General features: G+C 42.4%; 1 protein-coding gene across 6 annotated transcripts in view; it reads right to left on the reverse strand.

Moving 5' to 3' along the window:
- Positions 1–4,587: 4,587 nt before the first annotated feature.
- Positions 4,588–12,299, reverse strand: part of lmo1 (LIM domain only 1) — a 41,386-nt gene continuing 33,674 nt past the window's right edge. For all 6 annotated transcript variants that reach the window (XM_038808116.1, XM_038808121.1, XM_038808117.1 and 3 more), the window contains 2 exons: positions 7,320–7,445; positions 4,588–5,007 (listed from right to left, as the gene is read on the reverse strand). In XM_038808116.1, the coding sequence (XP_038664044.1) occupies positions 4,902–5,007; positions 7,320–7,445 (232 nt within the window). In that variant the 3' untranslated portion in view covers positions 4,588–4,901. The remainder of the gene's footprint in view (positions 5,008–7,319; positions 7,446–12,299) is intronic.

Genomic DNA, 12,299 nt, shown 5'->3' on the forward strand with positions numbered 1-12,299 from the left:
TTACTGAATCACTGCAGTCCCATGTGCTGTAGGTAGTTCCACAGCACTGTCAGAAAGATCTAGGATTTCGACTGACTGGAAGTGAAGGAATGGTGGCATCTGGATGGTGAGTAACCTGGAGAGTAGTTTCCAAGTGGTGGTGTTCCTATGCATCTGCGGCCCTCATCTTCGAGGGTAGCAGCTATGCATTTGAAACATGTCACCCAAGGAACCTTGGTGAGTTCCAGCAGTGCATCTTATAGATGATACTGCCCCAACCCCAACCGGTCATCATCAGTGGTGAAGCAAATGAGTGCATAGGTTGCCAATGAAGCAGACTTTGTCCTGGATGATGGAAAACTAATAATAATTATTCTTATCGTCACAAGTAGGCTTCAACGAAGTTGCTGTGAAAATCTCGGTCAACATATTCCAGTGCCTGATTGGAGAGGCCAGCACAGGAACCGATCAAGTACTGTTAGAGCTGGACTCATCCAGGCAAGTGGAGAGTATTCCATCACACTGCTGACTTGTGTTTTGCTGGTGGTAGTCAGGTGAGCTACTGGCCACAATTCCTAACCTGACACCTGATCAGTAAACAGTCTTTATATGGCTAGTACAGTTCAGTTTCTGCCCAATGACAATCCCCAGGATGTAATTGGAAGGAGACAGTGTTGATGGTGTTAAGAGTTACATTGGCTCCACTTCCTCGACTGCTGCTACGGGACAGTACTGGGCTGTCCCTCCCCTTCCACACTTTCTGCAGCAACCAGCATGTCTGGTGTGGGTCACTTTAGCACTTCACTTTGTTAGTTATTCATTGCTGGATTTGTCTCTTCACTAGGAGACAACCTTCAACCCTATGCCCTTAAATATCAACTTATTTTCCTTTCCCACCACACAAGTCATCTTTGGACCAGCTGAACTGCACCTGGTGTCCCCAAAAAAAAACAAATGAATTTCAAAATCTGCAGCATTATATTTCACGCAGCTTTTAAACCTTTTAGAAACGACTTGAACCCAAAGACAAAAATAGGCAGAGTCAAAATAAAATCAGGCAACATCTGCAATGAACACAAATACAGACCAACTTTAAAAAGGGGTTGATTAGGAAATCCCAAATCATTGAATGTTTGAAAACAGATTTAGTTCCAGAAACTCTATTGGAAACTTAACCTTGCCGAAGAACCAGTACATGCACACTGGTCATCTAGGTTGTCCCTCCACAAGTTTCCAGCTACATTAGACATTAAAGTTTAGGTTGCTACATTCCTTAAATAGAGCTAGCTAGGCAGCAAAATTATTGCTACTTGTAGAAATAGTCACAAGCCAAAAGCAAAATGTCTGATGTTTAAATACATTCCCAAATATGCCATGTTAAATACACAACTCTCATTGTAATAGGTTATAGAGTGAGCGGGACATTAGCTATGTGACATGTCATGGAATACAAGTTGCAAGCTGCTCATTTAAAAACAGCTAGAATCAGAATACCCAATTAAAGGGCAATTTAGCATGGCCAATCCATCTATCCTGCACATCTTTTTGGGTTGTGGGGATGAGACCCACACAGATTTTTTTTTTTTTTAAATTTAGATTACCCAATTATTTTTTCCAATTAAGGGGCAATTTAGCGTGGCCAATCCACCTACTCTGCACATTTTTGGGTTGTGGGGGCGAAACCCACGCAGACACGGGGAGAATGTGCAAACTCCACACGGACAGTGACCCAGAGCCGGGATCGAACCTGGGACCTCAGCGCCGTGAGGCGGTTGTGCTAACCACTGCGCCACCGTGCTGCCCCGAGACCCACACAGATGAGGAGAATGTGCAAACTCCCACACATTCTGGCCTCTGGTCACTGTGTGGCCTTTGCATTCTTCCCATGTGGGTCTTGCCTCCAAAACCAAGATGTGCAGGGTAAGCGGACAGGCCATGCTAAATTGCCCCTCAAATTGGAAAATTTGGCACTTCTTTTAATCATCCGAAATCCATTTCCACTAAGTTTCCGTACATGCCTTAACAAACAAGCTTATAACACTAAAGCACCCCTCCCTCCCACAATGAAAAACGCTTCAAAGTGGATTTATAACCCAAGAGCCCCCATCACAGGTATTGATCAATTCTATGGAGATGCATCTTTAAATTTTCCCCTTCCCCTGTATTTTCCTCTTCCTGTTAAAGATGCAGATTTCTGTACTTGAATTGACAAATTGACAAATTCCTACCAAAAACATACCAAGATGCTTTCTCCCAGCTACTACATCCAAATATCAAGAATCTAAAATTTAGCCTCCTTCCAGAGATCAGATTCAGTGGTTCCCGGCTATGGTTTTGGATCGTCAATTTTCTGTATGAAAGATTGAATTAGGAATTCGGAAAATGGTGCATTTAGTATTTTTGTCTATCCTTCGACTCGTTGAGAACTTGCATTCTTGATTCTTCATTCACACTAGTAGGTTGAAAAGGTCTGATGTAATAAGAGAAAACAGTACACAAGAGAAGCACAGTCTTTAAAATGGGAATGGCAGTCAAGTTTGCCATGTGGAAAAGTTGCATGTGCATTTGTCGAGGCAATGTTGAGGATTGGTGGGTTGACATATTCTCTTATGCATTTCACAAAGGTTACACAGATTGGTGATCATACAATGACTTTTCTTTGCATGTTCATCCTGTAGACCAAAGCAGCTCAAGGGTATATCTGAACAAGCCCTGCAGATCAGCAACAGGAAATGCTCAGGTCAGGCAGCATCGGAGGAGAGAACAATAGGTCAATGACCTTTCATCAGAACTGAAGAGAGTTTAAGCAAGAGTGAAGGTGGACAATAGGGGAAGAACAGAGATCATCTCTGATGGGGTGGAGAGCAGCGGAGGTTAGATAAAACATGCCACAGCCAAAGAATGATAATGGGTATAAAGTAGCAACAAAAACAAAAAAGTGTCTGAAGGAGGCATGTGAATAGCTTCATAGGAATCACCTGAATGCAACAAGAGGTAAAGAACAAAGACACCAAACAACAAAGAAGAAACAAACCGACAAGACAGAGGTTTAGTCTGAAGTTGAACTCTGCCCAAGTGCTTCCCTCGAGTTTGACTGGAAAATTGTTGCAGGCCATGGACAGAAGGTCAGTACAGGGGCAAGGTGGGAAGTGGAATGTAGGTGTTCCGCACAGTGCTCACTCAAGTTGGTGTTTAGTCTTTCAATATCAAAGATATCACATTGCAAACAGTGAATATAGTATAAAAATGGAGTACACAAGTAAATCGCTTTTGATTTTGCAAAATGTCTTTGGGGGTTGAGTGGGGGGGGGGGGGGTAAATGTGGGACATATTGCATCTCCTGTCCTTGGTTCAACAGAGAGGGGTGTGTTAAAGGGTGACAGAGGAGTGCACTCAAGTTGTAGAAGGAATGCCGAAGATGAAGGACAGGGGCTTTTAGTGGTGGCATCAAGCTGGAGTTGGCAGAAAATGGCCCATTGAATACAAGGGGTGGAATGAGAGGACCAGGAGAACTCTATCATTGTTCCTGGGAGGGAAGAAAGGCAAGAGAACATGTGCACAAAAGAGATTGAACACGGAAGGCCCTTGACACAGGAATCCACATTGGAGGCAAAAGGGAAGATCCATCAGAAGTGATATAGAAGGGGGCAGCATGTGGCACAATGGCTAGCATTGCTACCTACGGTGCTGAGGACCCGGGTTCGAATCCCAGCCCTGGGTCAATGTCCATGTGGAGTTTGCACACATTCTCCCTCATGTCTGTGTGGGTTTCACCCCCATAACCCAAGGTTAGGTGGATTGGCTACGCTAAATTGTCCCTCAATTGGAAATAAAATAATTGGGTACTCAAAAAAGTAGAGATGTAAAAGATTACATCCTGATACAATGGAGACACTGGAAAAATGGAATGGAGTCCTTACAGGAAGCAGGGCACGAGGAAGTGGAGCCTGTGGGCTTGTAGTTGATAGCTCAGGTCTCATTTGCTATGTTACATCTCCATTCAAATCCTTGGACAAACCTGGTTTCTCAACTATACCATTACCACTCTTCGGTTGTTGCATTATAATACCCCCTGCTCTCCATCTCCACAGACAGACCTCTCATGTTCTTCCTGCCCAGTCTTAAAAACTTCCATTTTGTTAGTTCTTCAGTTCGGATTTTAAAAAAGGTATCTTCTTGGATGCTGCCGGGTATTTCCAGTTCCACTTCCAAGTTCGGACAACCTGTAAATAGATACAGCAATTCAACTCCTGCGAGGGACACTTGCTACTTAGATGGGCAACTGTTCAACAGAAAACTGCTGCCTACAGAATCAAATTTGTTACAAACTGGAAGAAAAAAATTGATGTGACAAAAACAATTGCACAGAGTGATGTTCTTGTACTATTATTATTTCACCCATCTGTACACTTCAATAGTGGACTATAGTCTGGTCTAGTTATGCACCAAATTCAAGGCATTAGATCAAGATCTGTAAAAAGAAAAATCTTATTACTTCCACAGCAAGTATTTGACGTGCAAGTTTCCAGCACTGATCAATTTTACATCTTTTTGGAGTAGCTGTTCATTTGCTGAAGTTTAAAAAAAAAGTCAATGTTCACAAGTAGGAACATTTAATTTTCTTTAATGCACACCAGTAATAATAAAATTGCATTACATTTATGTAAAATAAATGTTCCAGTTTATATATACAGAAACACTGTACATACCCTCCCAGACCCAACATCACAAAACGTACAGGCAAAGCACTGCCCAGCTAAACAGGCACAGCTGTGCACCTAAAATCTTAATTGCTCAGTGTTGGAGAAAGTTACTTTAATCCATCCTGGACTAATTGAAGTGTTGCAAGCAAGCCGACAGATGCTCTCCATTTTCGTTTAAGTGTTGAACATCCCACAATGCTTTAGAAGGCCATGGGCAAGTCACTGAACTTGTGATGGGAAACTTCCATTCATTGCCCCTTCCTCATAGTCCATTTGGCAGAGGATCATGTTATTCTTCAGAAAAAATTTGTCTCCCACACAAAACCTAAAGAAGAAAAAAAAAATGAGAAAGTTAGATATACAAGGGAGATTTGCAGGATTTCCCCCAGTGAATGGCCTTATGCCATTTCAGAAATCCTGCCGACCCAAGCTTGCAGCTGGCATGGAGATTCTCTTCAACGCAGGATGTTCTGTCCAACATTCCTCCCTCAGCCAAAAACACTAACAGGATTACCCATTCATTTATGGATGGAGATCTTGCTGTGTGCCTATTTGCTGCTACATTTGCCTACAAGGTGACTGCAGATCATAATTAGTGAACAGCTTTAATACATACCGATGGGAATGTTAAAGCATTCTACAAGGAAAGAGCAGTAGCGGTTATGTTAGTGGGCTAGTAATCCAAAGATTTGGACCAAATCCAAAAGAGTTCAAATCCCATTTTGGCAGTTTGAATTTAAAATTAGTTTATTCCAGATTAGTTTTAAAGGCTAGCATGGCAATGATAATTAGTGTCACAAAGTGGGCTACATTAACACTGCAATGAAATTACTGTGATAATCCCTTAGTCACCACACTCCGGCACCAGTTCGGATACAACTCGAGGGAGAATTCAGAATGTCCAATTCACCTAACAAGCACGTCTTTCGGGACTTGTGGGAGGAAACCAGAGCACCCAGAGAAAACCCACACAGACACGGGGAGAGTGTGTAAACTCCCCACAGGTGATCCAAGTCAGGAATCGAACTCGGGTCCCTGGCACGGTGAAGCAACAATGCTGACCACTGTGCTACCGTGCCACTCCTAATAATAGAATATAACTGGTTCATGTGCTGGAAAAGCACAGAACACTTGACTTCTGTTCACAAATATCTTGGGGGAAAAAATTGAGCATGTTTAACCTGCCCCGGTCAATTCCAATCCCACACCAACACGGCTCACCCCTAACTGCCCTTGCTAAAATGAGACTAGCGAGCACTGCTTTGGTATATCAAACCATACAAAAAAAAAATTCCCATTTATTTAAGGCAGCAGCTCACCACCCAACATCCACCTCAAGGGCAGATAAATGCAGGCTTCACCACTCACATCCTGCGAATCAAAGTTTGATTTCTCCACCACTGCATACTTCAATTGTGTATTTGAATTTTGAGCTGTAAACAAGATTACAATCTGTGATGAACATGCATTTGACCACCGTCTAGGAAGAGTTAGATCAACTTCCAGGAATGCTGGGGTAGATTCAGAAAGCATGCATCTGGAATGGTGCTTTACTTCTTCATGGTTTTTGTTACCCATTTCTAATTGCCCTTGGGAAGTGGTGATGAGCTGCTTTTATGAACTGCTGCTGGTCCATGTGGTGTAGAACAGTAACACTTGTGCTAGGGAGAGAATTCCAGGATTTTGACCCAGCAACAGTGAAGGAACTGCACTGCAGTCCCAAGTCAAGATGTGCACAGCTTGGGAGGGGAACTTGCAGGTAGTGTTCTGATGCATCTGCTGGCCTTTTCCATGGAACATGCTGTTGGAAGGAGCCTTGGTGAGTCCCAACAGGACATCTTGTAGATGGTGCACACTGTGCATCGGTTGAAGGCGTGAATTGTTAAGTAGATCAAGCAGGCTGCTTTGTCCTGAATGTCGTCAAGCTTATCCCATCATAGATCAGCTGAAGACAGGCGGTTCCTTCTGGTCAGTAAACATTCACAAGAATTGCTTCATTCAATCTCAGCTCAGTGACCTGCCAGTTAATTGGCAACCTAACAAGTCAGTCCCCAGGGGGAAGAGGTCAAGTCTTCAATTTGTGGAGAGAGAAGGGGGGTTAACATTAGAGTCTGGATGACTCAAAACATTAGCTCCCTTCTCGCTCCACAGATGCCGTCGGACCTGCTGAGATTGCCCCATTTGTGTTTTTGTTTCAGATTCCAGCATCCGCAGTAATTTGCCTTTTGTGCAACCAAGGATAGTCTACAAGACGAACTTCCTTCCTGGATCGAGAATGGTTAGGAAAAGCTGACCACCAGGGATAAATGATAATCTTTTAATCCTGTAAAATAGGATTCCCTTCCCTTCCTTAAAAAAAAACATTCACCCCCAAGGTGCCACATTTCAGAATGAAAATAAGTGGTACCCACATTTATCGAAGCAAAGCTTGGGGGAAAAAAGGGCAGTTTTTAAAAGATATCTTTTACTGGCATGTTAAATTGGAACTACAAATGAAAGACCATGCCAATTGGGTGCATTTAATATGGAAGACAAATTCAGGAAAGTTACACATTTTAAAGCTCAAAATGTCAATTGTACTTTTAAATATAGTGATGGCTTTTGCTGGGCTGGATACAGCCGTTGTCTCTGCCTTACCTCTGATTGCACAGCTGACAGGCAAAGCAGTCCAAGTGGTAGACATTTTCCCGGGCTCTCATCACCATTTCAAAGGCAGGGATCAGTTTACTGCATGCTGCACAATTCCCTGTGGTACCAAACAGCCTGGCAAATGGAAAAATAAATGATTTCTGATAAACTCCATACAAGCCGTTTGAACAAAACAGCACAAAGGCAAATTAATCTGGTAAATCTCAAAGATTCCATTCGCAATGCCATCCAGATTCTGGGATCTGTTGAAAGCTCGCAAAAGACAATAAGGCAGAAGATAATCCTCACTAACCCTTGCATTGTACATTTATCAACTGGAAAAACTAGGCCACTCCAAACTGGTATAAGTTACCCCATCAGAAGGAGGTTACAAGTTCAAGCCCAGGTGATGACCTTCACAACCTAAACTAACAATTCAGTGCAATACTGGAGCGCACCTATGTATCAGTTCAGGCGGACAAGACCCATGGCATTACTTGAATGAGAGTCTCCTGACTGCGACTAAGTCATCTCTCGACTATTCATCTCATTGTGGAAATACGGATTGTAAATAAAAATTTCTCAAACAGCAAAGGGTCTGGCCCCACATGCCTTAAAATGGCAAGCATGGTTGATTGTGAAATGCAATACTGATGGAACATTACATTTTTTAATTATTTGCTTTCACTACCTGAACATTCATATTTAATTACATTTCTGCACAATTTTGTATTTCTGCTTCATTAACAAGGTGCAGCACGAGCTACATTTGCCAATAGGTTCCGTGGCAGACGCTTCCTTTTGCTATTTGAAGTGTTAAAAATTGTAAAGTACGCAAAAGTGATCCAATTGCATAACGTGTTTACCATCACCTTGTAACTTGGACCAGATACTAAAATCACATGCATGCCAGTCTCTGAAGAAAGTGGACAAAGTTTGGTTCGAATTGCATGCTGCATTATTCCACTGCAATGCATATTGTAGAATTTAGTTTTGATTTATGATAGAGCATGTGGTGGTTCTCCTGTCCTGCATTCCATGGGTTGTTTAGTCTTGCCGATTCCTTGTAGAAACTCCAGTTTTCAAAGATTTTGACTCCCCTACACGACCTTTGCCAGATTGAAATCTTTGTTGCAAAGTACACCTCTGCTGGCCGATCAAAATTTTCTCCAATACAAAACACCATTTGCAGCCACCACTTATTTGGAGGTTTTAAATTATACATTAACTCAAAATGAAAAGCATTTTTTTCCTCTACGGAATGATGGAAGAGCCAAATTAAAAAACATGTGCTGTGCTTCCCATCACCAACCCGCCACAACCCCCTGATATTCATATTTCCAAATGAATTGCCAAATCTCCCCCCCCCGGCAATCCATCCATTGTTTCAGTCACAATCTTCCATATTTTTTCTCTAACTGCAGTTTGTCACTGGATTTCCAACACCATCATTAATGGATGGTAAGTAAGTGAACAGCGCCAAATGTGAATCATCCTACAGGGCCAAACCTTCCTTTTACAACTATTCATTTCTTTCTGCATCCTGCCCATTTCATAATAGCCACATGACTTTAATTTGGTCCCAGATGGTTATAGCAATGGAAGGTCTGGTTTGTCAGATCATTTAAGTACTAGTGCTAGTCAACTGAAGTATCAACTTGCTCTATTGCCTTGACTGGAGTTAAAAGTTTAACCTGAGTATTTCCCAGCATTTGCTTATTTTAAGTTTTCATTTTTTGGAATCTGTTTTGATAGCAAATGGAGATTCTACATGGACAATATTCCAACTATTACCTAACCAAGTTATAAAATTCAAGATCATTATAATAGTCCTATTTCTAAATCATTTATATTTCCTTTTCTACTTGTATTCACAAAAATGCGTTTCCAGATCCAGAGATAATATTTCCAGATAACAGGTTCTAATTTTACTATCTAATAGTGAATGAATTGTTATTAACTCTTCACTCACGAGTCATCCTCTTTCATAATTCAGTTTGCCAAATCAAATACAATGCAAAAATGAAGGTAGCTTCTATTCTTGAACATCTGTCAATGCTTCGCTTTCCTAGAGTTCAAATGTAATTTACCTTTCACCCAGAGGCAGTAAGGAAACCTATCTGGCATCTAACTGTACCTCTCTTTCAAGGGGCTGGTTTAGCACAGGACTAAGGAGCTGGCTTTTAAAGCAGACCAACAGCATGGTTCAATTCCCGTACCAACCTCCCCGAACAGGCGCCAGAATGTGGCGACTAGGGTCTTTTCATAGTAACTTCATTTGAAGCCTACTTGTGACAATAAGCGATTTTCATTTTCATGTTCCCTGCTTGGCGAGACAGGAAAAACTGGAGGAAGAACTAGGAATAGAAAGAGACACACACTGGATCGAAGCACTAAACAGGGCAAACTCCACCTTCACATGCACAAGGCTAAGTCTAAAGCAGCTGAAAGTGGTGCACAGAGTGCACCTAAACAGAACCGGAATGGAGCAGGTTCTTCATGTGGACAAATGTCAACGGTGCCAGGGAGGCCTGGCCAACCACACCCACATGTTCTGGGCATGCCCAGACTGGTCAGGTTCTGCACAGGCTTCTTTTGAGGCAATGTCCAAGATTGTGGGGAGGAGGGTGAAGTCAAGCCCGAAAGTGGCAGTATTCTGGTTCAGGGGTATCAGTCCAGCCAGAACTCACGGGAAGGTGCGGCAACACCCTTGCCTCTCCAATCGCCCAAAGACTCCTGCTCAGCTGGCAATCAACAGCATCACCGAAAGCTGCAGACCGTCTTGCCAACATGTCAGAATTTCTCCAACAGGAGAAAAATGAAATTCAGAGGGTTGGAAGAGGGCTTCCACATGTGGAAGTCATTCACCAATTTGTTCCAGGACTCATTTGTAGCCAACAGACAGCCAATTGGAGGGGGGTACGAGAATCCGAGGGAGCATGAATGTGGGGAAATACATGCTAGGGCCAACAGACCGGGGAACGGAGGCAGATTTAAAATACGTAATGAACCTAGTTTGTGTGGGGTTCTTCTCTTCTTGCGCTCTTTTGCAATTCTAATTTTGTCTCGATTGCTTTTGTAAGGTACTACACGCAGGTATGACACTTGCAATTTCATGAAAATAAGAAACATTTGTTAAAAAAATGTTGGTCCATGCGGCCTAGCAAACATTGACCTGGAAGCCGTACCAACAGGCAACGAGACCAGACACAGCTGGAGATAAACGAGAGCTACAGAGGAGCGAAGGTGAAGGCAATCAGCACACGGAGAAAGCAGACGGAAAGGGGCACAAAATTCACCCCAGGAAGAGGTCAGCTTTTCTGTTTGGTAGAAATGGGGACAGAAACCATTAGGCGTACTGTCCAAGTTGGTTTAACAGGGTCTAAAACCTGTAGAGTTGCAGGAATTCTCAGATACTAAAGAGCTAGGTGTTTTCCCCAGAAGCAGCCAAACTATGAAAGAGGGTGATGTGGAGATGCCAGCTGATCTACCATCAATCTGACAAGTCAGAGAGGATTCAAATATTAGGCTCTAATAAGCTAGATGTGAGCCCTGCAGTGGTCATACAAGGAAAGGCCGACTGCCGCATGGTATGAGCTTTTATAACCATCCTCTCAGCCAAATCGGTGGGGAGTCACATGACTAGCCACAGCCAATTGGCAGAGAGGCACATGACTTGCCTGGGCCAATGGGCAGCGGGACTGCTGTACCAATGGCAGCCTGGTTCTAAGGTAATGTGATCTCCCTAGCCATACTACCACACCAGCATTGGACTGGGGTGAGCACAGTAAGAAGTCTTACAATACCAGGTTAAAGTCCAACATTTGAAACAAACCTGTTGGACTGGAGGGTGTTCTGGGTCGATTAATTTTTGAAAGCTACATAATAATCATCAGGACTGAGGAAGAGAGGGTTCATAGAAATGTGTATTGCTGTTGTTAGATAGGACTTCTGATCTACCCTGCATGATCAAAACAGCAAATTGTGGAACCGTGCAATGTAGGAACACGTGTGGAGAATGATGCAATTAAATAAATGCTTGTGGGTCTGTAAGACATACATCATCTTGTTTATGCAAGTGAAATGTAACGTTTTATTTCAAGTATCATTTCCCTGTTAATTCATGTGGTTTTGGTTAGGTTAAAAGTTACAAAAAACAAAAAGGGATAGGCTAAAAGTTACAAAAAACAAAAGGGAATTATTTCATCTGAGGGTTATTCACTAAATTCTGGTTCAGTTTCCCCAAAGGGATTGTAACAGTAACCTATCCTCAATTAGAAGGTTCATATGTCACTTTTGCAAACCCATTTAAGTGAACAAATTCCCTTTCCTTCATTTAGCCACATTTGATCTAACCTTTCAATTCATTTGGACATCTGTAGCTGGTACTTTTTTTTTTGAATGGTTTGCTAGACCATTTTGAGGGCAAGTGTCAACCATATGTCTGTGGGTATGGAGTCACATAGGCCAGACCAAGTGAATCAGATTTTCTTCTGCGAATGACAGTGAACCAGATGTTCCCCCCTAAAAACAATTGATTTAAATTCCATCAGCTGTCATTGCAGGATTTGAACCCTGGACTCCAGAGCTTCAAGTTACTAGCCCAGTGACATTACCACTTTTGCCACTATCTATGCAAAGGATTTGCCATCTCCAACCTTTTCCTGCCCTACAACTGGAGAACTGCACGTTTCTTCAACTCTGAACTATGTCCCATTTCCTTCTTTCATTTTGTCGGAATGTTCCAGTGCAGAAACATGTGGATGACTGTCTTGAATTGATTGGTTAGGTTTAGGAAGCACGCTCAACATACAAGTTTGAAAATTGTATTCCCAATGGATTTAATTTGACACTTGCTGCTATTGCAGACCTTTGCTGCCATCAGTCACACAGTTAGGTTATTAAAGCTCATTTTTTAATCTCAATACCAACATAAAATTGCAAACAGGCTACTTAGCCTGGTGGGTTATTTCAGTTCAAAATCAAATT

Source organism: Scyliorhinus canicula, chromosome 9 (assembly GCF_902713615.1).
Source record: "Scyliorhinus canicula chromosome 9, sScyCan1.1, whole genome shotgun sequence".
NCBI lineage: Eukaryota > Metazoa > Chordata > Chondrichthyes > Carcharhiniformes > Scyliorhinidae > Scyliorhinus > Scyliorhinus canicula.